The 14,673-nt window shown below is 41.0% G+C and overlaps 1 protein-coding gene across 1 annotated transcript; it reads left to right on the top strand.

Moving 5' to 3' along the window:
• Positions 1-360: 360 nt before the first annotated feature.
• Positions 361-13,348, top strand: tent5bb (terminal nucleotidyltransferase 5Bb). The gene is made up of 2 exons (XM_040021030.1): positions 361-862; positions 10,893-13,348. The coding sequence occupies exons 1-2, from the start codon at positions 707-709 to the stop codon at positions 11,916-11,918; spliced, it is 1,182 nt and encodes a 393-aa protein (XP_039876964.1). The 5' UTR covers positions 361-706; the 3' UTR covers positions 11,919-13,348.
• The last annotated feature ends 1,325 nt before the right edge of the window (positions 13,349-14,673 follow it).

The following is a 14,673-nucleotide window of genomic DNA, read 5'->3' as shown; positions in this document are numbered from 1 at the left end:
TTACTCCATTAAAAACACTGAATTTGAATATGATAATATTATGACTTGTTTCCATACATTTTAGTTGTTATATATTTATTTTTGCTTTTTATTTTTGCAAAATGCATTTGAAGTAAACTTCCTTTGTCTTTTCTCCTTCCTATTAAACAGACCAGTGTGAGATGAGGTACTGTATGCAGTTTGGGTAAAGTCTTGAAGCCTGACGGGAGCAGTTCAAGGTTGTGTTTTTTTTACTTGCACATAGTAATTACTATACTTCCTACAGTCATTGAACATGCCATGTGACGCAAGGGAAGTAGGTGTTCACGGGTCTGTGTGCAAACGGAGTGCAGTCTGTATGCTGAAGCATTATTAAGGCTCTGGCCAGCCAATGGGGTGGCGCCCGTTAATCCCTGCTCGGTTAAAACCCCGGGCGAGTCCAGAGGAGGCTCTAATGTGCACAGACAGTCAGTGGAGACAGAGAGCGGCGCAGGAAGTTTTGTTCTGGGAATGTGCGATGTTCTAAAAGAGTTAACACATTTTGGAGCTTTCTGAAAGTTTTTCCACAAGAACAGACAGAGAGTGAGAGAGGGAGACGCACTGGGAGCTTTTCACACCCACTGTCGCCCTAACATCACCGGCTCTTCCTCGTGTGAGGAGAATTGCTTCAAGTTGTTCTAACAGTGCAACGACACTTTCTCTGGACGTCCCGTTGCCTCCGGTCGTCATGTCCTCCGGTGATGTCTCGGAGCAGAGTCGGCGGGTGAGCGTGCTGTCATGGGATCAGGTTCGGCGTTTGGACTCCATCCTTGGAGAGAGCGTACCGATCCACGGCCGAGGAAACTTCCCCACGCTGTCCGTGCAGCCCCGGCAGATCGTTCAGGTGAGACCCCTCTCACTAGCTCTCTCATAGTCGTTTTGCTATCTAATAAAACGCACTGAAGCAGAAGTGACAGAGAAGAGGGAAAAGTACATCTTCTCTTAGTTTCATGTATCCCCATATCGCCCTATTCTCAACAAACAGAGAAAAAAAAAGAAAGAAATTAATGAAAAACTGTTATTTTGATTAATTTGACACAAGGTGTGTTACCTTTTTGGGTGAAAGGCAATTTTAATGCTCTGCATATATAAAGATATTCTGCCACTGTTGCTCACAACTGTGTCATATGCCATCTTGGTAATAAAGTTTTTAGTAATTAGAAAATAGCAGTTTACAGTAGTCTGCTGACAGTGGGTGAGTGCAGTATATTTATTTTGCAGTGACTGTGGAGTCAATGAGATTTCACTTGCTCCAAAGGTACACAGTAACATAACTTCTAAACAAGCCCGGCTAATCAAAATCAGGCCTACATATTGAAATATTCTGTTTGCTCCACATTCTGCTGTTTTTCTGCAGTAATTAGGATTTGTGGCAGAACTGATAAAACTTTAAAAGATACTCGATCACTTACACTCAGACACATTAGTGGAGATGATCTGACGCTGTGACTGCAGTTTTCCACTAGCTCACTAGTGCTTCTCCTCCGCAAGTCCCTTTTTCACAGTTTCTGTGAGATAATGACCACACCACAGTATATTTACTAGAACTGGAACATGTGGGGATTTGCGTGGGCTGAAGTTTTTCCGGACATTAATAGCCTGTAATCCTGGTTCATATGTTGCTTGATTGATTAATATTTTCTACAGTGTTCATATGGGGGAGGGAAGACCCTTGCGCGCGCACGCACACACACACACACACACAGACGCACGCACGCACGCACACACACACACACACACACACACACACACACATTTCAAAGACCCCTATAATCAAAGAGGCCTACCAATGTAATCTCTCCCCTGTGATGCCTTTCTTCCATTACATAGTCCTCTAGTCATAAGGGACCTTAACCATTTTTTCTTACAATGAGCCTGCACTCTTTTTGTGGAACTTTCGGATTAAATTCTTAAGAAAATTTCTTATCCAGAATATTCTTTATCTATTGTGTTTGAGTGCTAAGACATTGGCATACTCAATACTGCTTAACCCAAAACACCAGTAAAGTTTTTTTTTAACTTACTAAAACTATAGACTGTATGTAAAAGATGGATGTAGCAATTGTGCAACACGTTCTCACTCCCAAAGCGTAACATTTTACGCTAGGTGACAAATCGTCAACATATTACGTTTTCGGCTACCCACCACGTTCCTAAATGACGACCTCGGAAAAATGAGGACGTGACAAAATCATTGATGTCACAATTCTGAAAACATGAAGCTCATCTACAAACAACGTGCCTCCGTCCAGCTAAACTCTGCACTATTCCACTGTCAGTTTTGCAAATCTCTGAATGCAGTTTGCATGAATTTGCGCACATTGTTGACATAGGAACACTGGCTTACAAAATGCAACACACTAAGTCCCAGTTAATTCAGTTCAATTCAGTTCAATTTTATGTATGTATTTTATGTATGTGCAAGCGCTTTGGTGACAGTGGCAAGGTTAAACTCCCTACTAACAGGAAGAAACCTCTGGCAGAACCAGGCTCAGAGAGAGGCAACCATCTTTTGAAACTGGTTGGGGCGAGTGGATGAAGACAGTGATCAATAATAACTAATAGTAGCTTGCCTCCACCAGTGTGTGAATGTGAGAGTGAATGAATAGTGGAATTGTAAAGCGCTTTGGGTGCCTTGAAAAGCGCTATATAAATCCAATCCATTATTATTATTATTATTAATAAATAATACAGAGAGGTGTATAAACACATAGTGAGTGGAAAAGGTGACTAAAGAAGAAACTGTGCAGTTGTGCTTGTTCAGCCTCAATTCGAAGAACAATTCGATCATGTGTCATTGTGTGAAAGAGGCTTCAAGTGACGTATACAGGTGTTTTATAGAGGAAGAGGCAGAGCGAGAGGCGGAGGAGGCAGCGGAAAGCAATTCTAAAAATTCTCTTGTTAGTTCAGTTGACATAAATATGCTTGTGTGTATTGTTTTGTTCCGTGGAAGAAATAAGTTTTGATAAGATGGTTTTGAGTGGTGTGTTTCATTTTACACTAGATGTGTAGTTTGTGTTTTGAGTTTTGAGAAGTGGAGCCACGGTTTCTGGAAATGTGTTTAAGAAAATCTGGGAAAGTACTTAATGTAGCAGTGGGAGGTGGCGTCATAACATCTTTGAACCAACACATAGCTGCTATTGCTGCTGTTAATAAAATAAAAACTAATTGAGCAGATTAGGATTTCAAGTAAGAACAAAATTGTTTAAATGTGTAGTTAAGAAGTCACACACATCCAGCTCAAATCTTTACGAAGCAGTTCAAAAAGTATGGAAGAACCTGGCAAATGTTATGGCAGCTTAGCTGATCTTATCCACTGTGAGTGTGAGGTCTACTATTTTTTTGGCCAAATGTTAAGATGTCTGCTGGTAGAAGCTATAAAGTGGGCTAACAACTGTTTGATCTGTTACTCGCAGATGAAACAGCTCATTTACAGAAATATATCAATTGAGTGCAACAATAAATCCCTGAAACCACCTTCTCTGTGGCAGCTGAACATGTCAGGATTAACCTTTCTGGTGGAAACCATGAAGGCACTGCATCTATAAGTGTAGACTGATTTGAAATTGTGTTCTGTATGACCATGCAGATATCGTGACAAAAAAAAATGAAGCGACACAATGCTCCCTGTTGAAAGACTTAATGTCTGCAAGTTGATTTTTATACCATGTGGCCATGAATGGAAACCAGTGGCAGTGTGGTTGGAGGGGGAAAAAGTTTTGTGATTTAAGCCACTATCAAATGGTTGACAGTAATGCGGGGTGTTTCACAGTAAATAGGCTGCAACATTCAAAACCACTAGTTTGCCACTTTTTCAACCTTCCCACCAGACAAAGTCATCCCCCTAAGTGATTTTGTAGCCACACTAGTATTTTGTTCTGTCATACTGGGTGAAGTAACTGATGGATCACAGTCCCAAAGGGTCACAGGACAATCTCTTAACAGTGTATTTGTCTAATATCCACATTAAAATAACATCTGTTTGTGGTCTGGTTGTGAGTGAACCCTGGGAGCAGTGAAGGAAAGCTTTTGCCATTACTCACACTTCTGTAAACGTTGACAGCTCAAAGCCAGATCCTGTGATATCCCTCTCAGCAGACTAAACCTACACACACCCAGTGTACTACATACCGAGGAGCATCATATCACATGATGAAAAACGCAGATTACGTGACGCATGCATCATAGTTACGTAAATTGTTGAATGGGTTCATATGTGGAGGCAGAGGTATGGGTTCTTATTTTTCATGAAACCTTGAAACATTACTCCACTCTCCAGACAGTAGCGAATGGCCTGGGTTTGAAGCAGAATATGAGGATGGGATTAGTGCCTGTAATAACAGTGGGCTTGAGGGTTGGGCATGACAAAGTGTTACTGTGGTAAATGGAGAGCAGTCGCCTGAGCCGCTGTTGCCCTTGCCAGACTGTAAACCAACTCCTCAGTAGGCTATTGTTGGGACCGAGCAACATGAAGACACCAACATGCTCCCAGTTCCCGTAGAGGAGGTAACCTGGGAACATTCATTTCTAGGCTGAATGTTTTTTTTTTAGTGTTGATGGTATCTCTTTGGCTGGGCTTTCCATTCATGAGTTGGAGTTTCTGTCTGCTCATTTTAATTTCAAATTGAAAGTTTGCAAACTAAAACTTCCCATCATTTCTTTTGTGGACAGGGCAATAGCTATATCTGGAACACACAAGGTGTAGATTTTATTTTTACATTTTAAAACCCATACATTAAAAAATGTTTAAGGGTACTCTCTGTCATTACTCAAACTTTATAATAAATTGTTCATCACCCAATGCCTTTTTCTAGGTTGTATTTGTAAATATGATGCATTCTCAATGAATTACCTGGTACAGTAAAGGTTACATCAAACCATCTTGTGGTACAAATTAAAATTTTATGAAGTGAATCTATCTTTTTAAACCTATAGTTCATTTACTCTGGTCTGAATCAGCTGTGTTTGTAAACTTGTAGCTTTTTCCTGTAGTTTGGCTTCTTTTGACACGAGAAAACTGCAAGTTAACCAAAATGTGTGAATGCAAACCACAGGAAGAAGTCAGTGAGTTCTGGATTAGCTGATAACATGGTTATGGTTCCATTCATGGCCAACAGGGTTAGTTGCTACAGCTAGTGTACTCTACTGCATCCCAGAAAGCGAACTCAGGTGTATGCTGCTCAGACTTGGTAGCTAGGTTGGATCGAGGTTGGATCAAGTTATCACGTTATCTAAAAAAAAAAATCAACACTCAGGAGTTCAAAGACCAACGTTTCTTGGTATTATTGTTTTGGTTTGCTTGATTTTAGAGTTAAAATACAAATACACAGACTACTTTTAAGTATAACTATATTTAAAGCAGCAAAAATAATTACAATGCCATAGGCAAGGATAGCTTGTTATAAAATACGGTTGGCAAAAAACAAACAAACAAAGTGTTAAACATAATGAAATTTAAAAAATACAGAGTTGCGGGTGTATAAGTTTTAATTACTAGTTTTTCCACTTCAAGTTTTCATACTGAACAGTTTACATGCTTACACCTAAACTATTACGATTCTGTTCCAGTGCTGTATCCGAGTCTTTTAATTTGTGATTTTATATGAGATAAGTCAGATGGTTGTGGGGTTAGTAAGACTGGTTTTTACTAATAAATCCACATACACTAGAGTGGTTCTCACCAGTTTAATCTTACATGGCTGGCACAGACATCTAATACAGCAAAAGTCCCCCCAAATTGGTCCCTTGGATATATTCCTATCAAATAAAGTTTGAGTGGACTGAGACATTAAAACTTAAGTGAATCCTTGAAACTGAATCCTTCTTTGAAAACTTTTATCACAAGAGCATCATGTTTCAGCACACAACCCATTCTTGTCTAAGAGCACAGGTGAAATGAGCACCCATGCATAAGAAATTTGAGGAAGCATTTCAAGTCAGAAGTAAAACCATCATCAGCATCCCCCGCTGTCTGCCAAGCTACTGTACTACTGACTGGCTGGGTTAGTCTTGGAGTGGATTTGAAGGTCAGGGACTCATAACTCCTCATTTGATGTCGCCATTTACTTGGCACAGGGATAATCTGTCTCACTGCCCAGAACTCTCATTGGCGTCCAGGGGACTATGTGCTGGCAACTGGCTGGGTCATTTCAAACAGCTATAATAAAAACACACTTTGTCCACAGCTTAAATGAAATAGTCAAGGAAACTATTAAGATGCCAGAAGGAAAGTGGAAAGACTGTCGCCAAGGCGTTGTCAACACCAGACAGTCTGGTGTGTTTGCAATTCTTTTTGTAATGTGTTTTTACATCACTGTAAGTGTTAGGCTCTCATCAGGTGCTGGTGAGTCATTTGGGAAATGTACCATCCTGTTTTATGAGTGGTAAAGGATGCATTCTGTGGGGCTAGCACAGCTGTACTTCCCCATACACTACTTTTGGGACTCCCAAACAAACACATTATAGTGTGCTGTTAACTCAAACCAACTGTTTAAGTGTGAGGTCAGTGAAAATACTTTCTGTGGGTTTCCCTTGGATAGGTTAAAAAAATCTCTGCAGTCTTGTCCACCAGACTGAAATCCTGCATAATTTCTCTCTGCAAAAATATTCTCTCTACCTTTTCTCATTAGATTTTGGAGTAATGGGGTTTCTTTAGTTCATTTAATAGCACAATATACTATATATATTTGGCTGCTCTTGAAGTGTTTGCTTGTTGTTTCGTTTAGTTTTAGGTAACAGAAAACTAGAAGTATACTGGATTTGTGGTCAAACTGATTGAATTATTAGAAATATGTTGCTTTTTTTCAGAATCTGTAGTTTAAAAGTTTTTAAGAAACTACCATTCAGTTGTCAGGACATGTAGCATTTCATTGTCTGTGTATTAAGCACAGTGCATGATACTGTATGTTAGATTGCCTTGGTATAATCATTACATATTTAGTGGCTCCATAGTATAGTAGTTTACACATTTAAGTAGTAAGCAAAAGATTCCTGGTTTGATTCTGGGAGGAGACACAAATCCTCCAGTGCTGGGTTAGAAAGAACCTCTGGTGTAAAAATCAAGCATCCAAAACTACTGGCTGTGGTAATTGCTTGTGAATGAGGCAGTAACTGAAATTAGCTTTCTTTTTAAATAATTTTATTTAGTTTGTTTAATATAAATAAACAAGTTTATGAAAACACCAATTTGGGGTTTTAGGTGGAGTAGTAACAAGTTTACTCATCCAGTTCTTCTTATGTGATCTATCTCTAGCTAATGTGCTGATTACCAGATGTGGTCATTAAAACAATGGCTTCAGGACACAACTTGACCTAATTCACTTGGAATTAGGTGGAATAAACAACAAAATGCATGTGGAAATATGAGTTTTAGAAATCTTTGAGGATTATTAAATTCACTCTGGGTTGGATTAGACTGTGTGCGTAGCTAGTTAAGGGTTTTAAAGTGTTTTGTCTCTCTGATCGACTAATTTATGGTTCTAGTGAAAACAGTAGCTAGGAATAAAAAACAAAAACTTTTTGATGTGTCAGAATCATTTTTTTTAATTTGTTCCCTGAATGACCAAATATGGGAGAAAAGTTTAATAAAACCAAAAATGACATATTCTGATACATTCTAATATTCTTGTCCAGGGTTAGAGTTCAGCTTAAGGCTTAGAGTAATATTTTAGCATTCAGTATGTGTGCCCTGTATTTTTTGCAGGTTAAACGTAGCATTATGGTTACAGTGGGGCAAAAAAGTATTTAGTCAGCCACCGATTGTGCAAGTTCCCCCACTTAAAATGATGACAGAGGTCAGTAATTTGCACCAGAGGTACACTTCAACTGTGAGAGACAGAATGTGAAAAAAAAATCCATGAATCCACATGGTAGGATTTGTAAAGAATTTATTCGTAAATCAGGGTGGAAAATAAGTATTTGGTCACCTCAAACAAGGAAAATCTCTGGCTCTCACAGACCTGTAACGTCTTCTGTAAGAAGCGTTTCTGTCCCCCACTCGTTACCTGTATGAATGGCACCTGTTTGAACTCATCATCTGTATAAAAGACACCTGTCCACAGCCTCAAACAGTCAGACTCCAAACTCCGCCATGGCCAAGACCAAAGAGCTTTCGAAGGACACCAGGAAAAGTATTGTAGACCTGCACACAAAGAAGAGTGAATCTACAATAGGCAAGCAGCTTGGTGTGAAAAAATCAACTGTGGGAGCAATCATCAGAAAATGGAAGACATACAAGACCACTGATGATCCCCCTCAATCTGGGGCTCCACGCAAGATCTCATCCCGTGGGGTCAAAATGATCATGAGAACGGTGAGCAAAGATCCCAGAACCACACGGGGGGACCTGGTGAATGACCTGCAGAGAGCTGGGACCAAAGTAACAAAGGTCACCATCAGTAACACACTACAACGGCAGGGAATCAAATCCCGCAGTGCCAGACGTGTTCCGCTGCTGAAGCCAGTGCATGTCCAGGCCCGTCTGACGTTTGCCAGAGAGCACATGGATGATACAGCAGAGGATTGGGAGAATGTCATGTGGTCAGATGAAACCAAAGTAGAACTTTTTGGTATAAACTCAACTCGTCGTGTTTGGAGGAAGAAGAATACAGAGTTGCATCCCAAGAACACCATACCTACTGTGAAGCATGGGGGTGGAAACATCATGCTATGGGGCTGTTTTTCTGCCAAGGGGACAGGACGACTGATCCGTGTTAAGGACAGAATGAATGGGGCCATGTATCGTGAGATTTTGAGCCAAAACCTCCTTCCATCAGTGAGAACTTTGGAGATGAAACGAGGCTGGGTCTTCCAACATGACAATGATCCAAAACACACCGCCTGGGCAACAAAGGAGTGGCTCCGTAAGAAGCATTTGAAAGTCCTGGAGTGGCCTAGCCAGTCTCCAGACCTCAACCCCATAGAAAATCTGTGGCGGGAGTTGAAAGTCCGTGTTGCTCGGCGACAGCCCCAAAACATCACTGCTCTCGAGAAGATCTGCATGAAGGAATGGGCCAAAATACCAGCTACTGTGTGTGCAAACCTGGTAAAGACCTATAGTAAATGTTTGACCTCTGTTATTGCCAACAAAGGTTATGTTACAAAGTATTGAGTTGTATTTTTGTTATTGACCAAATACTTATTTTCCACCCTGATTTACGAATAAATTCTTTACAAATCCTACCATGTGGATTCATGGATTTTTTTTTCACATTCTGTCTCTCACAGTTGAAGTGTACCTCTGGTGCAAATTACTGACCTCTGTCATCATTTTAGGTGGGGGAACTTGCACAATCGGTGGCTGACTAAATACTTTTTTGCCCCACTGTATACTCTCTTTCAGTATATAGGATTACCTGACTGGATAGGCATTGCTTGTCTCTACGGATTCAGTGAAGAGACATCACACCGTTGAACAGTAACATCAGATTCCCATAACATAGTGAGAGCGTTTTAATGAATTGTGAACAGCTGTGCTTTGGATTTCTTCAGACTTGGCCTTGTTAGTTGCCCCCCCACCCCCTGAGTGTGATTTGAGTGATGTAACAGACAGGAAGCACAAAGATCTTAACTGCCTGTAGTTCTGTAATTTTCCCAAGAACCACAGCAGTACATCTGTACAGTGTGTTCCAATAACATTATAAACGCCTTTTTCAATTTGGTCCACATTCATGAGTTTAAAAGTTCAAAGCTCAACAGTTCCTTTTATGAGTCACTTACACCCATCAAGCACAGACATGCCGCATCTTTTCCACATCTTATCTCTGTGGAGCAGCTTTTTGAGATAAAAAAAAAGCTACAGTCAGCTGCTCCCTGAAGCGTAATTTATGGTGCCACAAATATCTGTCCGCGTACACGGTTCTAGTTGCACAGTGAGCGGAGAAGGGTTTTTAGATGTGCTCCTATTTTGTTCTCCAAAATCCTAACAGTGCGTCGCTGGATGTGCATGACCTATGTGCCTGTTGAAGATACATTAGTTGACAGGTGGGTTGGAATAGGGTTAGGGGTCACAGCGGAGTTCACCAGGAATGGGAAAACCATGAAAAAAAACGTTGGTTTTACTCGGTTTCAATTCTTGTTACTTGTATATTGTAACTTTGCTTGTGTCTGCAGCTGGTTGATAGACTAACAACACCCCAAGCAAGAGTAGCCCACACACCGGTTGTGGCATATATTTTGTACACTGCCTCCATCACCAAAAAAGCTCTCCATGGGTAGACGGACCGTCCTCAGACTGCTTGAGGACTGTAAATGTGTTATCCCTGCTGAACCATAAATCCCACTTTATTCACTAGAGGTCACCACAGTGAGTAACTCCACGTATTTGATTTGGCAGATTTTTACACCAGATAAACTTTCTAACACAGCCCCTCAGGGGACTGGTATCTCGTCCTGGGACTGAATCTGGGATCTTTCACTTGTTAAGTGGAATTTATGGTGCAGTGGGGGAAACGCATTCGCAGTCACCTGGCAATCTGGCTTTGGCCCGTCTACTTATAGAGAGCTCTGTTGCCAGAGGGAGGTTTGTGGGTGCTCTTGCTTATGCTGTCGCTGGTCTGTCACTTTATAATGTAAATGGAGGTCATCTCTTTGAGTGAGAGACTACACCAATAAGTAGTCACTTAAGTGCCAGTTGCTCTTTAAAAAAGCTGCAGCGTTTCGTTCACTCCAGAGATGTGTTCTTCATGTAAGCCCTAAACAATAATAAAACATAGCAACTACTTTATTATGCAAGGAAAGATTAAAAAAATATATAATTAAACTTAATCAAACTCAATTACAAATTTATGCTTTATTGTGCGTTCTACTTTCACAATAAACCTAATAAAGTGTTTAGTCTCTCATTTTGTGTCTTTTCTCTGTGTCTTTACTTTCAGGTGGTCAGGGCTCGACTGGAGGAGCATGGCGTGATGGTACGTGATGTTAAGCTGAATGGTTCAGCAGCCAGCCACGTACTTCATGAGGACAACGGCCTTGGCTACAAAGACCTGGACCTGATCTTTGGCTTGAGTTTGACTGATGACAAAACCTTCCGGCTGGTGAAGGACGTGGTGCTGGACTGCCTGGTGGACTTCTTGCCCGAAGGGGTATGCAGAGACCGAATCACAGCCCTTGCCCTAAAGGAGGCGTATGTTCAGAAGCTGGTGAAAGTTTGCAACGAGACAGATCGCTGGAGCCTCATCTCACTTTCCAACAACACTGGCAAAAACGTGGAACTGAAGTTTGTGGACACGCTGAGAAGGCAGTTCGAGTTCAGCGTCGACTCCTTCCAGATTACTCTGGACTCATTGCTGCTGTTCGACCGCTGCTCGGAAACAGCCATGTCCGAGACCTTCCACCCTACAGTCCAGGGAGAGAGTATGTATGGAGACTTTGAGGAAGCTCTGGATCACCTCCGCTCCAAGACCATCGCCACCCGCAGTCCAGAAGAGATCCGGGGCGGCGGCCTGCTCAAGTACTGCCACCTGCTGGTGCGCGGTTTCCATCCATCTTCCGCAACTCAGATGAAACAGATGCAGCGCTACATGTGCTCGCGCTTCTTCATCGACTTCCCCGACATAAGCGAGCAGCAGAGAAAGCTGGAGGGATATCTGCAGAACCACTTTGCGGGCATGGAGGACAAGCGCTATGAGTATCTGGTGACTCTGAGACAAGTGGTGGATGAAAGCACTGTGTGTCTGATGGGACACGAGCGCCGGCAAACGCTGGCTCTTATTTCTGCCCTGGCGTTGCGTGTAATGGCCGAACAGAATGCCATCCCCGCTCTGTCCAACATCACCTGCTACTACCAGCCTGCTCCCTATGTCAGAGACGTCAACTTCAGCAATTACTACGTGGCGCAAGTTCAGTCACCCATGGCTACGTGCAGTAACTCTTATCAAACATGGCTGCCTTGCAGCTGAGCAGTGTCTTTAAATCAATGTGTGGAAAGTTTATGTTTCTTTTTCTTTTTTGAACCTTTACTTTGATGTAAGCAGAACATTCATTAACCGAAATGTTCACTGTAAGGGGTCAGTGTTGTGTCGAACAGCCTTGGCTGTAGAAGACAATCCATTCTTCTCAGTGTGAAGCTATTTACTGGGTCTGTGAGCTGTACATCTTAAGTTTCTAGCTCTGCTGCCTTCACGGAATAGGTCTTTGTTTTGTTAGATGAACTTGCGTTTCAAAACAGTAAATTATATTTTCAACGTGTGCCTGTGATTTGTTTTGAATTTTAAAGGATAATTTGGTAGGGAAAGTGAAGATCGTAAGGAAAGGAGGGAGGCAAATGACATGTACTAAGGTTTGGCCAGACAGGAAGGAATCTAACTGCCAACTTATTGCTCAGGGCATTTTCATCTAAAACACTTTTGTGCCCTAAACATTCAATTTATAGGTCACACAGCTATTAGCAACTACACAAAGTTTAATTTGTTATTGACCCAGCGCATAAAAGAATCTTCTGTCTTGCTGTCTGATCATCTGCATATTTACAGTACAGCCCAATTCACTACCTTATTGTTCTGTTTACATATTTTTCCTGTTGTGTTGAATGATTCTCACTAATGTCATTTTATTAAACGATTTTTTTAAACAAGTGATGATAAGAAAGCCAGTTGCACAAATTTACATATGCTCAAGCATCTAAACCTGCTGCAAGTGGAAAATGTTAGCAAATCAACTGAATTGTGTTAGAAATGCGACAGCTGAAGACATAAAACAAGTTTCAGTAATGTATAGTTATAACAGCGATGGAGCTCTTGAGGCTAGAACATGATGGATGCTGATGCATTGGGATTTTAGGGTGTCATGTGCTTGGTATCCCTGTAACAATGTAGCTTTGTTATTTTGACCCCCAACTTTTTTGTTTTGCCAACTCTTGTATCAAAAATATTCCACTAAGTTATATCAATTAACACTGCTGTAAAAAAAAAAAAAGAAATCTAATATGAGCCATTATAATTATACCTTTTTGTTCTGGTATTTCATAACCAATGTGGATGTATATGGAAAAATATGAAGGCTTTATATATGAACGTTTTCAGTTTGTGTCTGATGTAGGCTCGGGTCTTAATGAAATGTAAATACTGGTTACGAAACCAAACTTTTTTTTTGTCATTTTTTTGTTCTGACTGTGGTTTCAGCTGACCTGACTGGGAGGGAAAAGGACCAAAGACATTCTTTGTGTAGCATGACAAACAAGGACTGTATATGGTTTCAAGTGCCTGAATATGACCTTTGTAGTAGTTGTTATGTATGAACTGTTTTTGAATCTTTTTCATTCAGGTTACTGTAAATTTCTATATCTAGGGTCAGGGTACTTGTTTCATTAAAAAAAATATCAAAAGTTTAACGATGGTGATACTTTGGTCTTTCTTTTCACATTCTTGGAAGAGAAGTAAGATGTGGATGATAAGATGTTGACTCAAATTTGTCTAGAGACGTGCAGAATAAATGCATACTTTATCTCCGGTCGGTGTATCGCACTTTCTCAGTTTCAGTTGCTGTAGATCTCCCTCTGTGTATGTTTTGCGATCTTTCTCAATCACACACAAAACAGCTTGTGTGTTGTCTGTGTTCCATCAGCTACACAAAAACACTTATTTGTTCAAGCTCTGTGCCTCCCTTTTTTTGCCTCCTTGAGCAGAGTTTTCCCATGAGCCTGCACCTGTGCATTAGTCATATCCCGCCAGCTGTGAATCTGACAAAGGTTTCCCTTTGCCCTATAGTCTCAAAAATGGAGATCTCTGTTACCTTGGATGAGTTGAGCTCTAATAGGTGCTGCTAAGAGCCAGGTGGTAAAATGGAAGTGCCGCCTTTTCAATAATATCATGATATACTCGATATACTCCTCACCAATAATTCTCTCCTATGATATTTTGTAATTACTTTTGCATAACTGGGGACGACTTCTTGGTATTTACTTGAGCATGAAATGGCAAATAGCTTGACACACCTGCTAAATATTTGTGGGTAAACAAGACATAGTACTTGGTCATTAAGGAAGTGCTGGAACAAATTAGTGAAGTCCTTGGTTATAAGTTCAATTGGAAGAAATGCATCTGTCAGAGTGATTAAAGAGGCGAGGTATAAATGCAGCTAGGGAAACAGCCAGTGAGGACAGCTAATCCTCAGAGGATTAGCTGTCAGAATTTTCTCCAAACTGCTACACAAACAGTCAAGGAAACATGTAGTAGGACTCCCACAGGGAGCTCCATGGGATAAGCATGCGTGAACACGGCAACTGAGACGGAGCTTGCCTTACCTTTAACAGCCCAACGATTTCTGCGCCTGACCTCAAGAGACTTTTAGAGAGCTGGGAGGAAGTGTGTAAATGATAATAAACAAACTACAGCAAGTTGTCAAAGTTTAATTTGCTCAAGATTAAAGCTGAACTTGTAGCCCTGTGATACGGAGCCCCCCAGGGGACATGGGAGAAAAAAAAATTACGGAAGAAAAAAAAAAAATTAGGGAGGAAAAAAAAATTAAGACGGACTTTTGCGAGATCTCGCAAAAGTATTGCGAGATCTCGCAAAAGTATTGCGAGCGCTCGCAAAAGTATTGCGAGATCTCGCAATAAGTATTGCGAGCGCTCGCAAAAGTATTGCGAGATCTCGCAAAACTCCAACAATGGCGGCAGCTACTTAGTTGTAATATTACTCTTTCTGGGTCACAAAA

This window comes from Simochromis diagramma, unplaced genomic scaffold (assembly GCF_900408965.1).
Source record: "Simochromis diagramma unplaced genomic scaffold, fSimDia1.1 OVJJ01000753.1, whole genome shotgun sequence".
Lineage (NCBI taxonomy): Eukaryota > Metazoa > Chordata > Actinopteri > Cichliformes > Cichlidae > Simochromis > Simochromis diagramma.
Note: the sequence above shows the minus strand (reverse complement) of the source record. Positions and strands in the feature narration are given on the sequence as shown.

Bases quoted from the DNA above. Each gene is read 5' to 3' on its own strand.
- tent5bb (XM_040021030.1), top strand. From the start codon at position 707: ATGTCCTCCGGTGATGTCTCGGAGCAGAGTCGGCGGGTGAGCGTGCTG. The intron at 863-10,892 runs GTGAGACCCCTC...CTTTACTTTCAG, and splicing joins AGCCCCGGCAGATCGTTCAG to GTGGTCAGGGCTCGACTGGA.